The 22,505-nt window shown below is 38.6% G+C and overlaps 1 protein-coding gene across 7 annotated transcripts in view; it reads right to left on the bottom strand.

Annotated features, from left to right (window-relative positions):
• HECW2 (HECT, C2 and WW domain containing E3 ubiquitin protein ligase 2) overlaps nucleotides 1-22,505 on the bottom strand; it is a 336,178-nt gene that overhangs the window by 112,955 nt on the left and 200,718 nt on the right. For all 7 annotated transcript variants that reach the window (XM_019741310.3, XM_019741308.3, XM_074339576.2 and 4 more), the window contains 6 exons: nucleotides 20,444-20,519; nucleotides 16,207-16,376; nucleotides 13,724-13,866; nucleotides 9,024-9,124; nucleotides 7,252-8,592; nucleotides 5,902-5,997 (listed from right to left, as the gene is read on the bottom strand). In XM_019741310.3, the coding sequence (XP_019596869.3) occupies nucleotides 5,902-5,997; nucleotides 7,252-8,592; nucleotides 9,024-9,124; nucleotides 13,724-13,866; nucleotides 16,207-16,376; nucleotides 20,444-20,519 (1,927 nt within the window). The remainder of the gene's footprint in view (nucleotides 1-5,901; nucleotides 5,998-7,251; nucleotides 8,593-9,023; nucleotides 9,125-13,723; nucleotides 13,867-16,206; nucleotides 16,377-20,443; nucleotides 20,520-22,505) is intronic.

The following is a 22,505-nucleotide window of genomic DNA, read 5'->3' on the forward strand; positions in this document are numbered from 1 at the left end:
CTTATTCCTTTCTCATTAGAGCTAAGATAATTCAAGCATATACTATATATCAAATCAAATGTACATGAAAACAAATGGCCATTTCTTCCCCCAAGAATGTTTACAATAGCTTCCAACTTTAAAAAATGTAGAACAGGTCACTTAGGGATAAAAACAACAGAAACCAACTAAAGGAAGCAGTAAGAGCGATGTTGCCAGACTCCCAAGATAAGGTTATAACTACAATTTGGCTAAATTTTCTGGCAGCTAAGGCAGAAAATATATTGTTGCATACTTTCCATTTTCTGACAAAAGAAAGTAAGAAAAATATTTTCAAAGATGGAACTTTTTCCCTGACAAACTAAATAAGAATTTACCCCCATGAAATGTGGCCTGAATGAGAGCCACATGGGTAGCAAAATGGGGGGGGGGGGGGGGAGGGAATCTCCAAATATATTCACCAGTGTGCCTTGCACACAGCATGTAATGAATGAACAAATAATTTAAATAACATAAGGCCATAAAAAAGAATGATTCTTGTATTCACTTTCCACAAAGGCCAGGAATAATCTTAATTTGTATTTTGATCAAGACATTTCTATGTACAACGGGGAGAATAAGAAAACAAGGTCTGAATATTTGCTTTCTAACAACATGGGACATTGGTGCACATTAAAACTATCCCTATCAAATCTCATATCTTAAAATTGAGGTCGTTTCTTAAGTCCCCATGAAGAGAAATGCTATATTGCTGGTTTCAAAGGGACACTTGGCATCGGATTGAGAAAGATTGTTATGCTTATTCATGAACTATATACCCAGCCTTACATAAGGGGTGAGCAGATGAAGATGTGAACACAGCTCAGTGAATGCCAAGATTAGGAAGGTCAATGACTAGACAGAATGAATTGCTATCAGGGGAAGCCAGAATTGGACTGTCTACGTGAATGAAGGGAGGGAAATACGAGTGGGGGCTTGAATTGGTTATAATTGGATTGAGAGAACATCAAGTACCTAAATGTTATGAAGTAAAATTTATAAACCTATAAAAAATTATAATAGCCATCGTATCCACCAAAATGGTGAGATGGTGAAGTTATAATGAACTAAAAGTACTTTTAAGGGAAAAAAAAGAAAGCTTTGTGAAAGATGCTAGACATCAGTGTTTAAAAGATTTTTTTTTCTTATTTTAACACTCAAGGAAGTATGGTTTCATTTGTATAAAGTACAAACATAACTGGAACTTATTATATGATTTTGGAGTCAGGATAGTAGGTCCCCATCCCCCCTTCGGGAGTGGGGCTTAGTGACAGGAGGGTCACGACTGGGACCTCTAGGTGCCACGGATGTGGTACTGGTTGCTCAGGGGCACTCAGCGGGGGAGAATACAGCAGGTTGAATGTGCTCTTTCCTGTATGTATGTTATATTTGAATAAAATGTTTTTAAAAATTTCAAATAGCTGCATATTTTGCACCTTAATCTTCAATTTCGATGAATGTAGCTTTGTAGCTTAAAGGTATCAATTCTTTTCTCAGAACTTTTAATTTCTAGAAAATAAGAGCTCTTAGCCTTAAACATAGTCAAAACCCTAAGATTAATCATGTTTTTCCGATTCACTGCCTCCTTTTAGGCCTTCATTTCAAAGGATGCTTTAAAAATGAAAGTGCACGACCACAAAAAATGATAAATGCTCCCCTGTATTTTTCTAGAACTACCCATATGAACATACTACATAAATAACACATTTGTCCTAACAATATGGCAACAATCCTGGGATCCTAGAAGAAGCCATTAATCTAGACTGTTCATCCTAAACCTATTTCTAGGGTTTCCAGGTGGGAATTCCCGCCAGTTCTCAGGAATTTTTTTTTCACTTTCCCGTTCCCAAATCTTGAGATATAAACTGTTTCCTGTTCTCCACGATGAATCATTACCACAGAATGATGGCTGATACTACCAACCACCTGGATTCAAGGAGCTGATTTTCCCGATTTCCTGAACAACTTTTCTCGGGATTTGGGAACAGAAAAGCAAAAAAAATTCCTGAAAACGGGCGGGAATTCCCACCCGGAAACCCCAGCGATAAATAGGAAAAATGTAGAAGAAATACACTGTGACTACTACGTTTATTTCCCATTGTGGGTCTTACTGCATTCAAGGAGCCGATTTTCCCGATTTCCCGACCAACTTTTCTTGGGATTCCGGAACGGGAAAGCGAAAAAAATTCCTGTGAATGCGCGGGAATTCCCTCCTGGAAACCCTAGCTATTTCTATTCCTACACTTTTGGGGAAAAAACATTTATTGAACAATTCTCTATTGTTTCCAGTGCAGCAATGGGTTAAGTCACAATTACACTGGAGCCAATAAGAGAAAAATAAATAGTTTTTCAGAGGGGGCTGAGCTGGCCATTGTTTCTTCACTTATCTTAATGCTAGAAAGACCAAGATCTGTCACGCCGATGAATTCTGCTAGACTTCAGCCCTGCATTGCCTCCAGCTGCCAGTGCCATCAATCACCTCAGAATCAGATACAGCAAATTTTTAAGGCATTCAGGGCATTTTCAAGTTCAAGCTGCTTCCCTGGAAGGCTCTCAGCAGTGCTATGCTGCTCTCAGGACCTGGAGCTTTCTTATTTTCTATGGATCATTAGAACGTTTCTCAACAAGTGGTTGAAGTTACACAGCCCAGGAGGTCACAGCACAAGGTCGTGGCCTAAAGCAAGAGTAAGATTTTGAGAACCAATTGGTAGATCATCATTAGAGCTGAGCAATCTTTATACTAAGTCCAAGATAATGCTCCCTGATCCTGAGATAGGAGGAATAAGACTGGAAGAAGAAGCAAACAAACAAGGAAAACTGCTTTCCATAAAAAGAGATCAATAGGTATTCAGAGACTAAGTTGTAACGCTGCTACGTAGACTAACCATATTATTAGCTTTAAGCATAAAATGGCACAGCAAGGGACACCACTGAATCCCCTCAATTGAGTTTATAAATCTTCAGAGAGAAGCATAAGTTTGCTGGATGGTTTTCTCGCTATATGTTAGTGCCCAGGTATTTTATAGGTGAAAATAAGCTAAAATAACAATAATAATCATGAAAAAGGAAGAATCAAGAATGGGGGGGCATCAAAGCCTAAGCTTCAGTAACCTGTCCCATGGTTCTGGAGACAGTGACCGATACACAGAGGGAAAGGCACGTCTGACTCTGAAACAGATGCTTCACAGAGCAACCCGTCTGGGCCACGAGATAGCTGCTCAAACTGTCACTGTGACCACCTCTCCTATACTTGTTGGACCACCAGGAAGGAAAAGAAAGCAGTTTTTGAGCCTTCCTGGATCTGACCTCAAAACTACAGTATAATAAAGTTTCAGTATAACCCCAAACGCTCTGACTTGAGGTGTTGCTTGCACCTCATAGTAGATAACGTACCACACTATCGGCCTCCTCTCTGTCAGTTAACCAAACTTTCAGAATTTACATTCACCTACCCACACAATAGTCCATTCCCTTCTAATCTTAGATCAGAATACCTGATAGAGGAGAAGGAATGTTTGAGACGCTGTCTCAACTTTTACTAGTACGGGATCTTAAACAAGTTATGAATTTATCTGGGCTTCAGTTTCTCATCTTTCAAATGGAAGAATCAGACTAGCTGATTTCTACCCATTGATGTATAAATTACTTGCGTGACCTACCTTACAAAATTTACAAAGAATTTTTTTTTAAAGGAAAGCATGTAAAGGTGCTTTGTAAATTGTAAAGCACGACACAAGTTTGAGGTATTATAATTAACAGTGTTAGAAGTATAACTGTTAGCCTTAAAATAATTGAAGAGATGGACCACTCTGCACACTCTGACCCGACTCCCCTTAGCTGAGCCTCCCAGGAGACGCTGTGTGAAGGCAGAAGACTCAAGACAGAGTGGGGTGCAGAAAGTCACAGCTTTAAGTCAGAGGCCTGGCCAGACATTGTAGCAGAGTTGCCCAATCAGGAAAGTAAGGCAGAGAACTGGCTGGGGTGGGGACAGACAACTAGCAGGGGCAGCCAAGTGATGAAATAAACTGTTGGAAGGATTAGACTGACTGGGAATAGGAGGGGGCAAAGCAGTGTGGGGACAGAGTTGAACAGTTATCCGGTATGCTCACACCACAATCTGTACCCTATATCCAAGTGTAATACAAACCCCCAAATTTTCAAGTTGCATAAGAGGAAACAACTTATCTTAAGAATTTTCCTCTTGTTCATCAGTCACTCCTTAAATTGGATATGCTATCAAATTGCCTTTTTACCTTTGAATAAATCAATTTATTAAAATGAACTACCAAATGTTTATATTTTTTTTAAAAATCCTAAGACATATTCTATCTGTGGAATGCAAACATCAGTGTTTAAATAAATGCACTGAAATATTGGTCATAACTTCATTAGGAAAGCATCTGTCTTTAATAAATACAATTTAGAGACCAAAATCATGGTCCAACAAAAGTCAGAGCAATTAGATGTGTTCAGGGGGGTGTCAGGTATCCATACACAATGCAACGCTGTGCCTTTCTCCAAATCTGTGTAACTTGATTTACTTACTATTAATTCACATATGCATATAATCACAGTTCTCTCAGGATTTTCTTCTGATGTTCCTAATTCACTTTTCTCCAATTATATCTAAATATCTCCCAGGAATATTTTTTTCTTTTCTGCCTCTAATCTTTTCTTGAAGGGTAAACAATAAGGAAGTTATTTTCCCCCACTTGATTAAGATGACACAATGGTTAATTAATCTCTTGATTTTTAAAAAATGGCTTACAATATACGTTTCCTATGAGTAACTATCCTCAGTTATCCAAACATACAAACAAGAATTTCATGCAACAGAATTTCAAAAGGATCAAGGCAACATTTTGACAAATTGTGCAAAGTACCACTCAGCTTTTTTGTTGGCACTCACCAAAACTAACCACTCAGCATGTTAGCCCTTTAACTGCCTATTCTTCCCACCGCTTTCTGTCTCACCATTTTTAAGACACAGAGGGCCAAAGGCATTGGCCTCTTGCCATAATCACATATAAGATGGGTGAGTAGAGGAGGTAAATAAGGGAAAGCAAGAAGATAGAAAGATGTATTTTCCAATCTGTTCTTAAAAGCAGTACTTACTGAGCTTTGTTATTGTTCATCAAAATGCTTTGCTCTCACAGAGTAATATTGCTTTCAGGGATTCTAGAAACTTAAATTGAGTTTAAATTATGTCCTGATTATGACTGGCCATGGGCCTCACTCAGACCTTTGAATGCAGGTTGCATAATTATCTCCCAGCATCCCTAGTCCTCATCCATTTCTCCTTTAAATGCTACGTGTTTCTTTAAAGTAAAAAAAAAAAAAAAAAAAAAAAAGAAACAACTTTCAAATCCCCAGACAATTGTCATGCTCCAAATAAGTGGTAGACTGATTTCTGAAATTAGTATCGCGTCTCTGTATAGTCCTAAGAAAAAACCCAGAACCCTGTACTGAATGATTTAAAATCTTGTAAGTGAATAAAAAGCAGTGCACTACCTAGAGTGAGGCTCTTCTAAGAGATTATACCAATTTGCCTACTAACAGAATTTGTGCTGCCATTAGGCATAATTAAAAAAAAAATTCTATCATACACCCAATTGTCTAAAATACCTGGATCTATTTCCCTGATTACACTATTTACTCCACAGGCATCACAGTATTTACTTTTCCCCCCCAGCTGCCTTTTCATTTGGCAGTGCCAGACAGGAGACATCAGCACAGCACTTTCTAGACTATATCTGTTGTGTCAGGTGACAGCCCCCAGGTCCCTTCCTTTTGGGGACGAGGCATCCATCCTTTAGGTCCCCTGGGTCCTGCCACCCTTGTATCCTTTGATCAAGGTGAGCCCTTTAGTTAACAGGTTCTCACTTGGTGGAAGAGCTTCGTCCACCCTCTGGTATCGGCTAACATCCTGGCGCACAGAAGGCAGAGATCGCAGTGGCTGGTGGCCGTTGGCTGGAGAGCCTAGGATTAAAGGTAAAAAGTTATCCAGGTATTGTTTTCCCCGTTAGTGTCAAAACAGTCAAAAAACAAAGAAACCAAAAAAAACCCAAAAAACAAAGAAACCCCACAAAACTAACATGTACACCTGAAATTGATTATATGCCTATTATACTTTAATAATTTTTTTTTTTTTTAAACCTAACATAAATCCTGGGGCTCATCTCTTTTTTCTCTTTAGTCTCATTTCTCATATGAAGCCCAGAAACAAAAAGAGAACAGGATGTGAATGCTTGCTCAGAAAAGAGTCTCCTGGATAGATGTCCATCCTCACCCATCCCTTCTTCTCCATCTTTTCCCACCCTGACCTCCATCCTGGTCATGTACTAAAGCTTTAGGGTCACGTAATAGCCACAAGATAATGAAAGAAACAAAACCAAAACAAAGCAAAACAAAAAAAAAAGGAAGAGGAAGAATAAGGGGCATACTTTAGGTGGAAAAAATAAATCACAGAACAGCATTCCTATTTCTGAGTATGTTATTTAGGCATATGAAAGTAGCCTCAACTTTTGATGCACCCATAATAGAACATTTTAAAGGGATCATTCTACTGAGTCACATTCATTGAGACATAACACATTATTTTATGTGTAAATTCACATCCTTGGACACTCAAACAGAAGGCAAAAATATTACATTTGATGCAACGCACATTAACTTTGTTTTGAAGGTTTTATGCAACAAGGAGTGACCTGAAAGTGTCTGTGAAAACCTCTGCAGATTACATTACATTGAAGTTGCTGGCCTGTTTGGGTTTTCTTTATCTACAAACCCAGCTCCCACCAGAGAGTCACTATTTAAGTTTGTTTTTGTTTTGTTTTGTTTTATATTGCCCAGACAGGGGACAGGGCCCTGTGCCCCCTGGATGCCGTGTTGGGGCACGCACAGGCACTCCTGCCCTCCAGTCCTGTGTGGACAGGGGTGCCCTCCCTCCCACGGGTCATCTTCCTGGGGAGAGCAGGTCCCCACCGTGTACTCCTAATGCAGAGCTTCGAGATTTATTATTTAAGTCTGAAGACTATTATTGGCAGGCCTCTTATCTCAGCAACAGAAGATCCACTATAAAAATCATAACAAAGCTAACCGTTGAACCCCAAGGTGGAGAATTCAGGTAACAGTCGACCTGCAGTATAATTTACATTAAGGGACAAAACCCACAGAACTTCTCTTTGAGCAGGTGTGTGTGAACCAAGAGACATGTTGTCTTCCACACCCTACCTCCAGTAGCGCCCTCCTCTTGGGCTGTGGCCCCTTCACAAGCCCCCTGGGCATCCCCGTCTTCCTGGGCCTGGCTCTCAGCAGCAGCAGCTCCCTCCAGGCTGCCCCTCCGCTGCCACACCTCCCCCAGCTCGTCTTGGTCCAGTAAAGGGGCCGATTCTGCCCCTTGCCCTTCCTCCTCTCCACTGGGCATCTGCACCACAGGTAAAGAACCAGGAGTGCATATGGAATCCTGTGACTGTTCAGCAGGGCCACTGCTGCTGGGCTCTGCTGCACAGGCTCCATCTTCCTCCTCCTGAGAAGAAAAGGCTGGGGTTTCGGGAAACCGTGCACTCTCGAGAGATGAGCACCGCGTCTCCACTGAGGACAACTGAGTGGTAACGCTCTCGTTGCAGGAGCTGTCGGCGCCTTCCAGGTCACTCTCTCCTTCAGGCCTGGTGCTGGCCTCACTCACGCTCTCTGTCCTGGCAGGGTCACTGGGCTCCGTTTCAGAGGACACCTGGGAAGGCTCAGACCCCTGATCCAGGGACTCAGTCTCACTGATGGCTCTCCGGCTTCCTCCTGATGTGTCCGAAGTCCCTGTGTCTGCCCCACTCGTGGGCTGATCCACCTCTTGAGAACCACACAATTCGGTGCTGCCCTGCTCAGCACTGAGTTGTTGAGACTCTGGGCCATTTTCACCTTCATCTGGGACTGGGCCTGAGGGTAAGGAGTTCTCCGTAAGCTCTGGAAGATTTTCCGGCTTATCCTCGAAGGAAGCAGCCTCATTTATGGAAGCTTCCTCCACTTCCATCGGGTTGTCTTCTGGCTTTGTCTGAGACGTCAGGCTTGCATCGTCAGTTCTTGATGCCCTGCTAAACATTATTAACCCTCCTTCCTCCTCCAAAGAAGATGGAAAACCCAGGTCTTGCTGGAACTCGTGGTCTTCTTCATCTGAGTCGATGTGAAGCATTGCATTGAGTCTTGTGTCGGTGGGAAAACTACTCCTTAGTTTTGGAGAGGCTCCCATAGACCTCTCTGAGCAGGTAGCTGTGCCCGGCCTGGAATGGCCATTGTGTTCAATCGCATCTAAATAATCATTGAGTGAATCCTGACGTCCTCTGGGAGGTGAGGTCCTTGAAGAAGTAGAGGTTAAATCCTCTGTGTCTATTTCCAAAGTAGAGCTAGTCCTGAAAGAATGTTTGGGGGTCCCATCGGCACTTTCCTCAGAAACTGGTCCATTGGAACAAACCGTGCTGTCGTGATGGCCCCCTGGCATGTCCTCCTCGTCAGAAGGGCTTCCTAGGTCTCCATTCACAGTATTGACTCCAAGCATTGTGCCAACAGCTTCTGGAGAAGCACCTGAAGGAGAACATAGCATTTATAAAAATGAAGTAGTAATAACAAATGACCTTTTAGTGTCCTATTACTTTGCCACCAATCAACTCAAAGAATTCAGTCATCCCAATAAGGCCTCTTTACAGTATTGCCGACTTGCTAAGATTCACTATTCACGACTAAACAAGCATACTGCTGGTCAGTTTGACATATGAGGCATGTATGTCCACTACTGCTGGAAATCCTACAGCCCAGTTTCCAAACGTGGACATAAACCCAACAGATATTTTGATAAACAAGTGTTCATGTCTGCTTGGAAAACACCGGCAGGAGTTTTGATAGCTATTTTATTTTCAGAACAGGACACAAGTTTCATTTTATTGAAATGCACACTGACAACAGAGTAAGATTTAACAAGTTTTCCTACAGCGATGTATTTATACAGATTATCTCACCTTCATGCATAGAAGACGTAACCTCCACTTTAAACTGAAGGTACCCACTCACGTGGTCAGCTGGGAGCCTTCTGCCAAGGTTGTAGCTGAGCATTTGGTCACTGCAAGAGGAGAAATGATTGTTTCATCCTTACTACACTGCTGTCAGCCTTTGCCTTCTTCCCACAGGCCACCCCCCAAATCCTACATATTTCTCTTAAAACTTTCAGACTCATAAGAAAATAAAACACTCAAAGGCATGTTAGAGTCCAGTGTAACATTTTCATTCCCTCAAGTGAATACTTATAAATCCAGGGATAAAAGGAAATCTTGTCTAAAGGAAAATTATTAGTAAAAACACAAAATGCAATACACTATCATTACATGATTTTTTAAAAAGGGGATTGATTTGCTCTCTCACTACTAAGAGGGACCAGGTAAAGGGAGTTTTGAAAGTCATCAGTGTGAAAGGCCTAAAATTTTAGGTGTCTTTGGACTCAAGTGTAAAAGTATAGAGGCCTGGTTCCTCAGCATTAAGCATGGTAGGAAGCTGGTTCTGAAAGAACACACACATGCTGGCTTGGAGGGCACTGTGCAGCTGTGTTCTGAAGAATGGGAGCTGGAAGTCAGGAGAGAGCAGCATGAGAACAGGCCACGTCTGACAGCTGCTCCAGCTGTGTGAGGGGCTGGGGACCCTTGAACCTCACTTTCCTCACCTGTAAAGTAAGGGGGCTGGACCTGTTGGCTCTCACTGTGGAGGAGCCTGGCCATCAGTGATTCTCAGGGTGGCCTGTGAGTGATACTGATGGGATGACTGGAGAAGCTAGATGTGTCTTATTGCCACACTTGAAGGCGTGCTGGAGAGGACCACATATGGGCCTGCCCGATTTCTGCCCTACCTTGGCTGCAGGCCCAGGCTACCAGCTCCTCAAGGATGGAGTTGTCCATCTTTTTCAATTCTATGTTTATTTATCAAAGTCAAATGCAATTACATTATTTCTTTGTATGCAAGTAACTTTCATTCCGAATCCGATTTACATTTAAGGAAAATAGTACTAAAGGCATACTACCAAATCATACCATCTCTGCTCTCACACTGCCCTCTAATGGCAATTTAGGGAGGAAAACACAAAGTCTCTACTTAGCATTTGTTTGCACCACAGTACAGTTTAGAGCCGCTAGTCTAAATAAATTTACTATTAATCTTCCTAATTAATTGTTTGTTCTTCTCTACCTTCTTAGTACAATTCTAAATAGGTGTTAGCCACTTAAAAGAACACATGCTAATGTAAAATCCCAGTTCGGCTCTTATGAATTTCTTTGACTTCATAGCAAGCATTTCATAGAACAGTAAGATTATACCCTTTACCTTGTTGTTTTTCTTCCCTAGAAAAACAGCAATAATTTTTTTTTCTTGAGTGATGCTTTTAAAATGTTTTGTTTCCCCAAACTGAGTGCCTACTGTGTGTCACTTACTCTCTGCTAAGGGCTTTGCATGCATTATCTCTTTTAATCCTTCTAGCAACCCTGTGAGGGAAGCAGTAGCCCTGTTTTCTAGAAGAGCAATGAAAGCAGGGGGAGGATAAGTAACTCGCCCAAGGCTAGACAACTATTAAGTAACAGAACCAGGATTAGACATGGATTCATCTAACACAGAAGCCAGGCCCTGCTCTGCTGTCACCGTATCACAGTCTCATTTATGTAAAATCTCAGTGATCCCAGGTTGCTATCAGTAATATGTATTTTAATGCTGTATTTACTTGTGGCTCACCTCAATGTGACGGCTATCATAATACTTTTTCTACATAAACTGGTAATTTAAAAAAAATTTCTATGAAGGGATATAAAGGGATTTGTAAAAACTATTAGACATAATAGGGATTTTAACATTAGTGTTCCAATAAGGTTATATAATGGCTATAATCTGCAAAATAGCAGGGGTGCCTTTTTCTTTCTCTCACCACTGTCTTCCCAGCATTTAAACAGTGCCTGACGCACAATGCTCCATCCCTGTCCACTAATGTATGAACCCAGTAGCACATTACGTGCACCTGATCTCAACATGGTGGTTCCTTGCCCATCTCTTTGGACATTCAGTCCTGGAATAATACAATCTTTATTTATTTATTTACTTTTGTTTAAAATAAATTGACCCTCCTCTTCTCCTCCTTGGCCATTAAAAGTGTTGGTATTAATGATGAAGATTTATAAAGTGATGGATTTTAGCTAGGAAAGAAATGCTTAGCAGGAATTATAAGGAAAGGACTACATCTATCTGTTTTGTTCCCTATCATATCCCTAAGACACAATATAGTGCTAAACATTTAGTAGACACTATATAGGTACACACACACACACACACATTGAATAAATTAACAAATGAGACTCTTTACTTGGAAAAAAAGAATTTTAACAGGTGTTAGTGCTGTTTATTAACCGAACTGACAAGATATTCAGTTCCACTACTCAACGTATAAATACAGGAACTCCTCCATATTTGGAGATTCCGAGCCAAGGGTTTCACCCTCTGCTGGTTGCCTGTTAGGGGATTCCCCTGCTTTCTTATTCTTCTCTAGTCTCATCTGACTCATCCTGCCTCTTGCTATGGCACATTATTGCAAACAATACATTATATACTATTATGATATATAATCATAAAGAATAAGTGCCAAAGAACTCTCACTACTTGACTGATGTAATCACAGTGATGTGCTTTTTGGACAGAATGCAGGCTACTCAGAAAAAATGTCAGGTTCAAAAAAAAAATGCTCTTCAAAATAGATAATTAGTGAGGCATTCTAGCCCCCCCCACACACATAAAACTGTACCCTGTAAAACCTCAAATGCTTCAGATTGTTGAAGTCTACCATATGCAAAAGTAAAGAAAACCCAGTATTTTTAAAGACATATCCATTATTAGATGGAAAGCAATAATCAGATTAGAAATATGTGTTTAGATGCTAATATCTGATGTACTAATATGTAGTATGTATCATTCTTATTTGATACAGTGAACCCCTAAGCACCTATATCAGACAATGCTTTTAATGTACTTATATAAGAATATTTAATAATTTTGATATTTTACAAATTAATGATGGACTTCTTTCTAATACATGGAATCTATGACTAGCAGTTCTCTAGCTGTCCAGTTCTTTAAAAGACTAAATGAAAAGCCAGCAAGTCAACAACAGCTTCAAGAACTGACAAGGTTTTATTTTTCCTTGATCATTCTTACTGGCATACATAAATTAACACTTCTACCAAGTGTCATATATATTGTGCAAGTTATATAATTATGTATATAAAATGGCAGACATATTTGCCGTAGATAATTCTTGCTTTTTATAATCTTCCACTTTCTATAAACCCCAAAAAATAATTTTAAAAAACTTCCCAAAGTACATTATTTCTACTGGAAGCAATAATTGTTATCCTTAAAAACAATTGTGATTTCCTAGCTTTTATCAGATAAACCAGGCTGCTAGAATTTCAGTATAATATTTATACTTCATGTGGGCTGGCTCAACCACAAATTCCATTGCGTCTGATGGCCAGAGAATTAGAATCTATTAGAATCTCTTAGTTTCAGATTTTTAAGGGGCCGTAGAGATCATCTGGTCTAAATGCTTCATCTTTCAGGTAAGGAAACGAATGCCCAAGGAAGCTGTGATGAATAGGTCAGTAGCTGCAGAACCAATAGGATGATCCACTTTCCTCAGTTAGCTCGAGCACTATGACATTTCAACACCTTCCAGTCCTTAAGGTGGGGCAGAGAAGCCAAGGTTCTAGAGCAGACTGATCTGAACTGAAATCCCAGCTCCACCTCTTGCTTGGTAGCCTCAGAGTCCTCATCTTTGAAATGGGTATAAGCACATTATTTACTTCATAGAGTTGAGATTACATGAGCTAATGAGTATAACGTACTTAATTCCTGACACATACAAAGTGCTCAGCACCTTTTTGGTTTACTAATGCTGCCACCACCACCACCCCCACCACCACCACCACCACCACCACACGATCATAATGTTCTCCCACAATGAAACAGATCCAAGAAGTTGTCCCCCAGAGCTACCTCTGAGCACCAATGATACTGAATTTGCTGGTACTCACTATGCAAAAATGTATATACCATTTATAATAAGGGAGGGAGGCACGCTATGATTTCTTAACTACTTTATTCACAATTTACAAAAAGCTCACAGAAAGAAAACACATCAAAAGTAAATTTTAGTTGCCTGAATGAATGCATATGTCTCGGAGCTCTACTCTAATACTTCTTCAGAGTCTAAGTCTTGTTTGAAATGGCTCCAAAACATGGCAGTTTTTGTCTTTCAGGAATAACAAGTTCTCTGGATGTGATTAATCAGGTTAAGGGAGGTGTCAATCGGACATTAGGATCCTGATCTAGGAAGAGGCTTTTATAACAAGATTTCAATATAGTCAAAAGCAATTGAACACTATGACATTTGGTGCTGAAATGCTAGCGGAAGGTAAATCTTGGAAAAGATAGATACAAAAAGAAAAAGGTATATAGTTAAAACAAAGTACTTTTTGTCCTGCACATTTTAATGAGTATACGAGCACTTTCAGTTTTAAAAGAATTATCACTTTTTTTGTCAGTAACAAAAGTCCTAGGACTGAAAATGAAAGTATCGTTTCAGCTGTTTCTGTACAAACTAATCTCACGAAGATCCCTACAAGTGGGGGCTGATTACCCGATGGCTTGCCGCTCCAGCAGTCTCTGGACTGGAATGGTTAGTTTTCCCAGAAAACGCTTGATGATAGGACGGCTCTTGGCAAATTTGTCTTTAATTTCAATTTCTAAGACATCAGTAAGAAGTGCAAAAAACGAATATTTCTGAAAACAAAAACAGAGTAACACGTTGATTAAAAAAAGAGAAATATGAAATTATATCATTTACTATTACAGAAAATGGCGTCCCTTAAATCCTAATGACATACAGTCCCATATTGCTAGAAATATCTGCAGCTATTGTCAATACTTTATTAACTCAGAATCATTAACATTCAAAATGATTAAAAAGCAACAGTTAAGGACCTATATGAAAAAGGAGCCTCTTTAATCATCCAACCGTTCCCGGTTCAGCAGTTTTAGGAGATGCTATCAAATATTAAATTGTGCAGAGTACAATTTTAGTATTCACTACATTTACTGTATCTTAATTCTTTGAAGTTCAATATCCTATTATAGGATGGTTTCAAATTAACCAATATATTTGATTAATGGCAATTTTAATTCCTCATCCCACAGCATTTTGAAGTTGCACAACATAGGTTAAAATACATCTTCACTTGGTCAGAGTAGGAACATCTATAGAATTCTATGATTTCCCTGGTAAATATTAAAATAAAACAATGTTTAAATGGAAATTACTCAACTTTTAAAAGGCACACAGGGTCATTTCTTCTGGGACAGAACAATAAAAGTATGAGGTTAAGATAAGCTTTGTGGTTCTGTTTAAGAATACCACTGGAGAAAACAGTATTAGATATTAATAAGGATATAAAATAAATATAAAGAGCTTTACTCATTTACAAAGACTTTCACATGTACCACCTTTATTTAGTCTTTACAAACATAACATTGTCTTTTTAACGATGAGGATCTCAGGAACAGTAAGTGATGGCGCGAGGAATCTAACCTGAATCATTTCTCTCCTTCCCTGACAGTATTTATACAGCCACAGTGATGTGAATACTGTTAGCCAGCTTTACACTTTAGCATCACTAAGTTAATAAAGTTCTTCAAAAGGCCACGCAGTTTAGTCATCTGCTTAATGAAAAATGCACTTGCTTACAACAAGAGAGATGAGTTTAAGCACAATTTCTGCCTTGAATAGTTACATAAACACTTTTAAGCGTCAGTTTCTTAACCATAAACATGGAAAGATGATAATCGTATCCCTTACTCCTTCCCCACTCAATCAAGCTTGCACTGGTAACACGATTAAGAACTTTGTAAATATTAAATTTAAGGAAAATAAAGTTATTGCTAGTGTCATTACTATATCCCTCTATGCCTTCTAGAGCCAACATTGGGATAAATATTATGTCTTCTAGGCTTGCAATGTGTTGAATTAGGTTGTACGCCTTTAAAAGTTATTTACAATTTGAAGATAATAGGTACTAGTCTTTAAAACCAGGAATAAGAAAACATACATTTATCTGTTTAAATAACCATAAGAGCTGCCCACGAGAAACAAGTTGCTATGCTGACAAGTCTCAAATAGGTGTATCTTTTCTCCAATTGGTTTCAGAGCCCCTGAATTATCTCCCTCTCCATTGAAATATTTCTACATTGTTAAAACATTATTGTCATTAGACATTTAGGGAATGATTTAACTAATTGCATAACTCCTATGCCAATAAAGGTTTACCAGGAAACACTCTAACACTAGTATGTGAAATGTGTCTTGGAGCCCCCAGAAATGGTGAGAGAGCTCATGCTTTGCTTGCTAGATGAGAAACGATGTCTCTGTTCATTCTTTGACTTTCTGTAGCTCTAATGAGAAAACCCTTTGCTTGATTTTCCTGACATGCTGCACTAAGATGACTGGAAGCATAATGTCGCTGTGAGGAAGTCTAAAGTACCACCAACACAATCTGGTTTCACTCAAGATGACAACTCTTTGAATCGCTCATTTAACTGACTGAAATCTAGAAACCCAAAAAACATTTGCCAAAGTCTGTAGGCAGAAAAATTCCTTTCATTTGTACTGTATACATGGTAGAACAAAATGTCAAATGTTTAAATAAAAACAGGATCATTATTACTGATTTTTCCTTCTGCTTCAAGGTTCTATACGGCTCTGTAAGGCAGTGTTCCCAATCCCTTTCTTACTTCAAATTTTAATATTTTGTTCATTGGAGTTTTTCGTATCAATTTTTTTAAAAAAAATATTTCATTCAAGTGTTTATTTTGATTTTTTTAGTCTTTTAACATCCTTTAAATTGTGCACATGAGGTGAGTGCCTCACACGCCTTATCCTAGACCCAGCCCTGGCTAGAAGGGAATATGTCCTTCTCACAGTACCCTCTTTCAAACAGATCCCCTAGACACCGCAACCATCTTGTCCACACCCATAAACAACTCAGTGATGCACAGAGTCCAGAGGAGAGAGACGGAGTTGGCTGACTCCCTAACTGTCAAGTACAAGACCCCTGAGGATCACCTTACCTCTCGGTGCCAAATTGGATTAGTGGTGTTACTGATGATGGTAGACCTTCTCTCCTGCCCATGGTGGGCGCAAGTGGGGAAACTGCTCTTCTTCCCTGGCTGGATGGACATCTTCAGGTAAGGGTCAGGGTTGAAAAACATCCCTTTCTTTAGTCCAACTGCTCTTAGATCTTTAAAGAAAAAGAAAGACAAAGAGGGAGAGGAAAAGGGAGAGCAGGATGAGCAGTTCAATGACAATGTGTTTTTAAATAGTCACATAAGAAGCTCTAAACCGAAACTATTTGGTAAAACAATAACAAAGTTATTCACACTATGATTGCTTAGGTCAGTAAGGACAAGTGGGTCATGAGTAATTCCTGCAAAAATGAAGCTGAACTTTTACCACCACTTTACACACCTCAAGTGACCTCCTGGGAACTGTTTTGATTGTAACACATGCATCTTCACCAACTTTTTCTATGTGGTTTGGCAATCAGCATTTCAAATAATGTCTTGAGAGAGATCCTTAGTAAACCAATCACTTAAAAAAAGAAAACCCGTATGTTCTTTCATGAGAGAAAAATCAATCATCTATATACATATGTGAAATGCATGACCTAAGCTTAATTGGGGATGAAACTTCAGAGCACACAGTCGTGCCACATGTAAAACATCACATATGTTCCACAAATATAATGAATGTTTTGGGGAAAATGGAGACCAGCAATATTCCTAAAATTTGAATGCTACCTGCTATATTAAATAATTGTGTGGTTACTTTTCCAATAGCCTGTTAAGTAATTTAAATATTTGATGAATGTGCCATAACTCATCTGAGATTCACCAATTGCTATTTCCCACTATGTGAGCTGCTAAAGTCTGGTTAGTGAAGAGACAGACACTTTTTAAAATGGCCAGGCTAAGGGATACAAAAATGTCAGGAAATGAACCTGGTTTTGCTGAGTCCCTAGCACCTTTCTGAGAATATCAGTTTGAATAAGGTCGGCCTGACAGCAAAGTGATCTTGAAAGCTTCTGAAGAATACTGCTTCTAGGTAACTTTATGCAGTTATGATCAATCTAAAGAGGTCCTGAACATTGGTTCACACAGAAATTCTGCAGATGGCCTCTGAACCTTCTAAGACTGTTGGATTACCCAGATCGGTTGGGGTAGAGACCCTGTAGAGTGACCCTAAATTATAGGAGGTCACCAGAGTCATCCTACTTCACCGCATTTCTGAAACAAAGTCTTTCTTAAAAGGACAGAACTGGCCTGGGATTGCCCATAGAACCAGATTCTCTAGTGAGTGCTCCCTGGAGGGGGCTCACCTCCTCATGTAGGCCAACAAGAACTTGTGGCCTAGATATCTGTGTGATGAAAACAGACCGGGACTGTCTAATGACACATAACTGGCAGGAGAGGGAAGCGGTTTAACATGTTGGCAAAGATTGAAAAATTCAGACAAGAGGACCTTATGGTAAGAATGCTCGATGAAACAGAGTAAGATCTTTGATCCGAAAACCACAGAGAGAAAGGAAAGATGAGTAAAGAACTAGACAGGCACTTCTAAGAAGCTGCTGTAATTTCATTAGCCTTATAGTGCCCATGCCTGGCACTTCCTAAATTATGTTGTCATTACAACACAGCATTTGCATCTTACTATCCATTTAATAATGCTGTATGTTTTCACTTGGCTTTGTGTAGTATAACGTGCCCTTGAAAGAAAAATGCTATTTACATATTTATTTTCTTACCTTTTTTGATTATGCTCGCCTCAGAGTCAAAGACAGAAGAACAATATTCTTTAGATAGTAAATCTATTTCTAAACGGGATTTTTTTTTTTTTTTCAATAAATGAGAGGAGTAACATGTACAGAAATGGCTGCCACAAAGTCTGACGGAGCTAAATTATTCATGCAAAACATTCCTTCGAACAAAAAGAATTCCATCAGAAGATTAAGCCACTGTGATAAAAGAAGTCACTGTTAACCCTCATACCAAACTTGTCCCCAAGAGACACTGTACAAATAAATCTTCATTAAGAAACACAATAAAATACCAATTATTTGTAGTCTGATTATTCAGTTCTCTTTAGCCACCTTGTTTTTGTTCTTGTTTTTCTCTTTTGTCTAATACATTTTATTGCTCATAAATATCCAAATCACCTATGAGACCAATGAAGGACTCAAAGTCACAAAGGTATGACATGTTAAATAACCTAGTTTAAAGTCTTATTTGGAGAAGAGGTTTAAGACATTAATCAAAACACAATTTTGGTTTCGCTGTAGAGTTCAATTATTTGTGTCCCTACTTATCCATATATAATCAAGAGTAGAGCATTTGTAGTCAGCCATTCCAGGGCTTAAATGCTCTCGGATAAATATTATCATTCACTGTCAGTATGCCACAACCTCATTTTTTAGAGTTACCGTCATAGAATTGCTTTCATCTTCTGTAATGTTAGCCATTTCTGTATACCATCTGCAAATGTCTAACTATCTGGTAGGAAATAAGACAGACTTGTAGTTAGCCTCCATGTGTACTGAGGTGGGATATTGGAAGAACTTTTATTTAAAGAAGAAATATTTGGTTGTGCTCCAAAGCGTATTTCCTACTTTTTTAGGAAAAAATCCTGGGATTTTCACCTTCTAGAGTGTCATTCTCCCACAGTGAGTTGATTAACACCCCTCTGGAGTCAAAATCAATATGTGTGTCATATTTAAGATGATATTGATCCCTTGCAAGCATAGGACAATGCTTCTAAACTAAGAAAACCGTGGTATGTATGGTCAAATTAAATTTTCTGAGCCATGAATGTTGGCTAATTGTTGCCAACCTATAAAGGACGGATTTCTGTAGCTGCAACCAACCCCTCAGGACTGTGAAGGCCTAAAGCACCGGGAGCCAACCGAAATGTTTTCAGGAGACAGACAGATACGGGGGATCGGGGATTAGTGTCACAGGTAGTGGTACTTCTACGTGCCCTTCTAAAACTGAGGTGTTTTTTAAACCTTGAGGGTTTCAACCAAACATATGTATAGACCAGATCTGAACCAAAAACCACCAGTTTACCACCTCTGAGATTTACCAGAGAATGAAAACAAAAAGAGCTTTCATAGTAAGTAACATCCTATTGGAGGTGAAGGAACATGCAAGACTAGACATGGATACTTGGAAGCCATCGGCCAGCAATGAACTACTGTAAACAATTTTGTCCTATGTGATAATTAATGCATCACGGAAATGTCTGTTTCCAAGACCAGCCTTCTAACTCTCACTCTTGAGAATGTCTATTCACATATTTTGCAGCCAAGAAAGTGAATCTACTTTAAATTTCAGCAGCACTTCACCAACGGAAAAATGAAAACAAAGTATCTTACAGTGACAGACATCTGTTAGACTTTATTTTGTACATATTGTACTACAGTTTTCTGTTTTAGAAGTCCATTTCAAATACTGATTTTTTTTAGAGTATTCTTGACTTTATGATTGCCAATTAATTTTTTAAAAATCAGTGGCTTTCAAACTTTTTTGACAGTAACCTACATATAAAATACATTTTACATTCAAACCCAGTATAAACATACATAGGGGTGTATATTTTCTGTGTCAAAAAATTCAGTTTCTATAAATTGATGTTCTACAAAAAAAAATATTTCCCTTTGGTGGAAACTCAGATTTTTATCTATTTTCTTTTTAATTGCTAGTTTCAACTAAATTAATCTTATAAACCACACAAGTTCCAACTCACAACCTGAAAAGCAGTGCTTCAGTTTTATGATAAACAAGTGATAAGAATATCTTACTAGACAAAAAAACAAAAAACAAAAGTTTTATCCATTTTCCAATTTTTCTGTGTATTCCTCCACAGAAAGAGGAGTACCCCTTGGCTTTTTTTCCCCTAGTTTCCAAATTTTTCCTTTCTCCAGATGAGGTAAGCACAAATTGTTTCCAACCAATCAACAAAGCCCGACAGTGGGGTTAGCACATATTACCTTACAGTGTGGTTTTTTTAAAAAATAATTATACATAGTTATAGCCTTTTTATCATCTGAAAACTTGTTATAAGAAATATATTATGAGCTAATATCAATAATCTAATGTTATCAAGGTAGAGATATACTTGAATTTCAGAACTATTACCCCCAAATAAATAAATAACTAGTTTACATATGAGAATCTGTGGAAAGATGTGACTGTTCCTGCCTTTGAAATTGCACACTTTCAAACTGGACATCATGCTTAAAGACATCCTTACCTGACAATGTAAAGCTGACGAGTTTCCGAGAATGCTGACTTCCGGAAGCACCTCCTTCCATTCCTTCTGCCCCCATCTGCACAGAAAAAACACGTCTGAAGTTTCACAGGAGTATGATGCCATTCAACCTTCTTCAGGAATCACGCATGCTTGCAAATACGGTGATTTTTGTATCAAACATGTATTTAGTATATGCCTTTTCATACGCAGACACAAATGCAGATTCTTGGAGATGAGAGAAAGGATCATGCCTATACTTAATCGTCACCCCAAATGAAGTCAACATGAGCTTCTAAATTCCCTGTGACACGAATCAGCTTGCTTTGTTCCTTTTATTTTTTTCATAAGAATATAGTTACTATGTAATAAATGTACTTACATTGCTATTACTGTATTAAAACATTCCTTAAGTTAAAAATTAAACATCAAATTCCTTCAGATTTGTTAGGAAAACCTAGAATAAACTAAACAGGTGATTTATATCATACTCATCCACATATATACACATGTAGAATTGTCCTCTCTTGCCAAATATTTCTGAGTGACCATGTGATGTCCCATCGCCCTACCCAGGCTCCTATTTAATTATGCTACAGGTACATGGCACATGCCATTATAATTAGCTATAATAAGAATTTGCAATGCTATTGTACTGATTATTGCATTGTGAAGCTTTTCCTAAAAGCTTTCGAGTAAATTATCTTACTTGAAACCAGTCATTTATAGATCACATAGCAGACTTAGCCTTTCTCGCAATTTATGCACAGTTAGTGCTCAATTTATGGCACACTAGAAGTAAAGAGTTTCATGGATCTCTGAAAAAAAAGAAAAGTCTCCTTCCATTACCATATATTTGATCCCTTTTTCCTTCCTCTCCCTCTGGGTGCTGAACACACAATGCATTATACAGATGATGTATTACAGAATTGTACACTTGAAACCTATATAATTTTACTAACCAATGTCACTCCAGTAAATATAATAATAATTTAAAAAGTCCACAATACTGCAAGAGACAGAATTGAAAAAATAAATTTTGAATAGTTGGGAGATAGAACACATTTTAATTCTAAATTTAGATTAAATCCTTCTGTCTTGTCTTTGTGGTTCTCCCTACACTCCTTTAAAAATCATATGCCACCAAGAAAAAAACCTTTCGCTAGTCCAAGAAAAGTTGAAAAATTTCAAAATAAATTCCATTCAAATTTTGAAATACCTATATAATTTTACTAAACCTTGTCACCCCAATAAATTTTAATTAAAAACATTTTTTTGAAATATAAATTTCTACTTCCTTCTCTACTTCTTGTAACTTAGTCAGACTATTTTGTGTGACACTTAACTGCTTCCTGATTGTTTCACATGTCATTTGCAAAATACTAGGTACCATCCAGACATCTTTATTTCATTCCATCCATACAACCAACTCCTTTGACATTTAACTTTGGCAAGTACATATGGTTTATAATATTGTGTGTCACCCCTTGACTCATCATCCCAGGTTAACTGGAGCAGGGACAAAGCAAAACTGGCCAGACAACTGATTGCTGTCACTATCTCATCCTGCTTTCACCACACACAATGCTAGACTAGAGTGGTGAATGGTGAGTCATACAGACTACCACTGGGCAGACACCCAACAACCTACCCCTCCTTGCCCTGGGTGCTAGCCATCTGATAAACCATGGGATCCCCTCAAATGGGCCATACTTCCCATGGGTTGTACCACCCCCAAAGACATGACATCTCTTCCTATTAAGGGATGCTCATGATAACAGAGTTAAGAGAGTCTGAAAAGATTCATTGTCTTTATTTCAAACCTGTTTACAATATTATAAGATATTACAGAAACAAAAGAAAATGCCCTCGAATTCTCTTTTCAAAATGTAATTCACTGTCTGGAAAAAGGCTTAATGTGAAACAATTCTCACAGACTTCACAGATAAACTGTCCTTGTACTACAACTGTGGCAAAATGCTCATCTGAAATAATACTCGAAGAATTCAATTTTATCACTGATGACAGTAAAGCCAGGGAAGACCAAATGTTACCACTAGCTATA

Source organism: Rhinolophus sinicus, chromosome 17, assembly GCF_057876585.1.
Source record: "Rhinolophus sinicus isolate RSI-liver-muscle chromosome 17, RSI-T2T, whole genome shotgun sequence".
NCBI classification, from domain to species: Eukaryota; Metazoa; Chordata; class Mammalia; order Chiroptera; family Rhinolophidae; genus Rhinolophus; species Rhinolophus sinicus.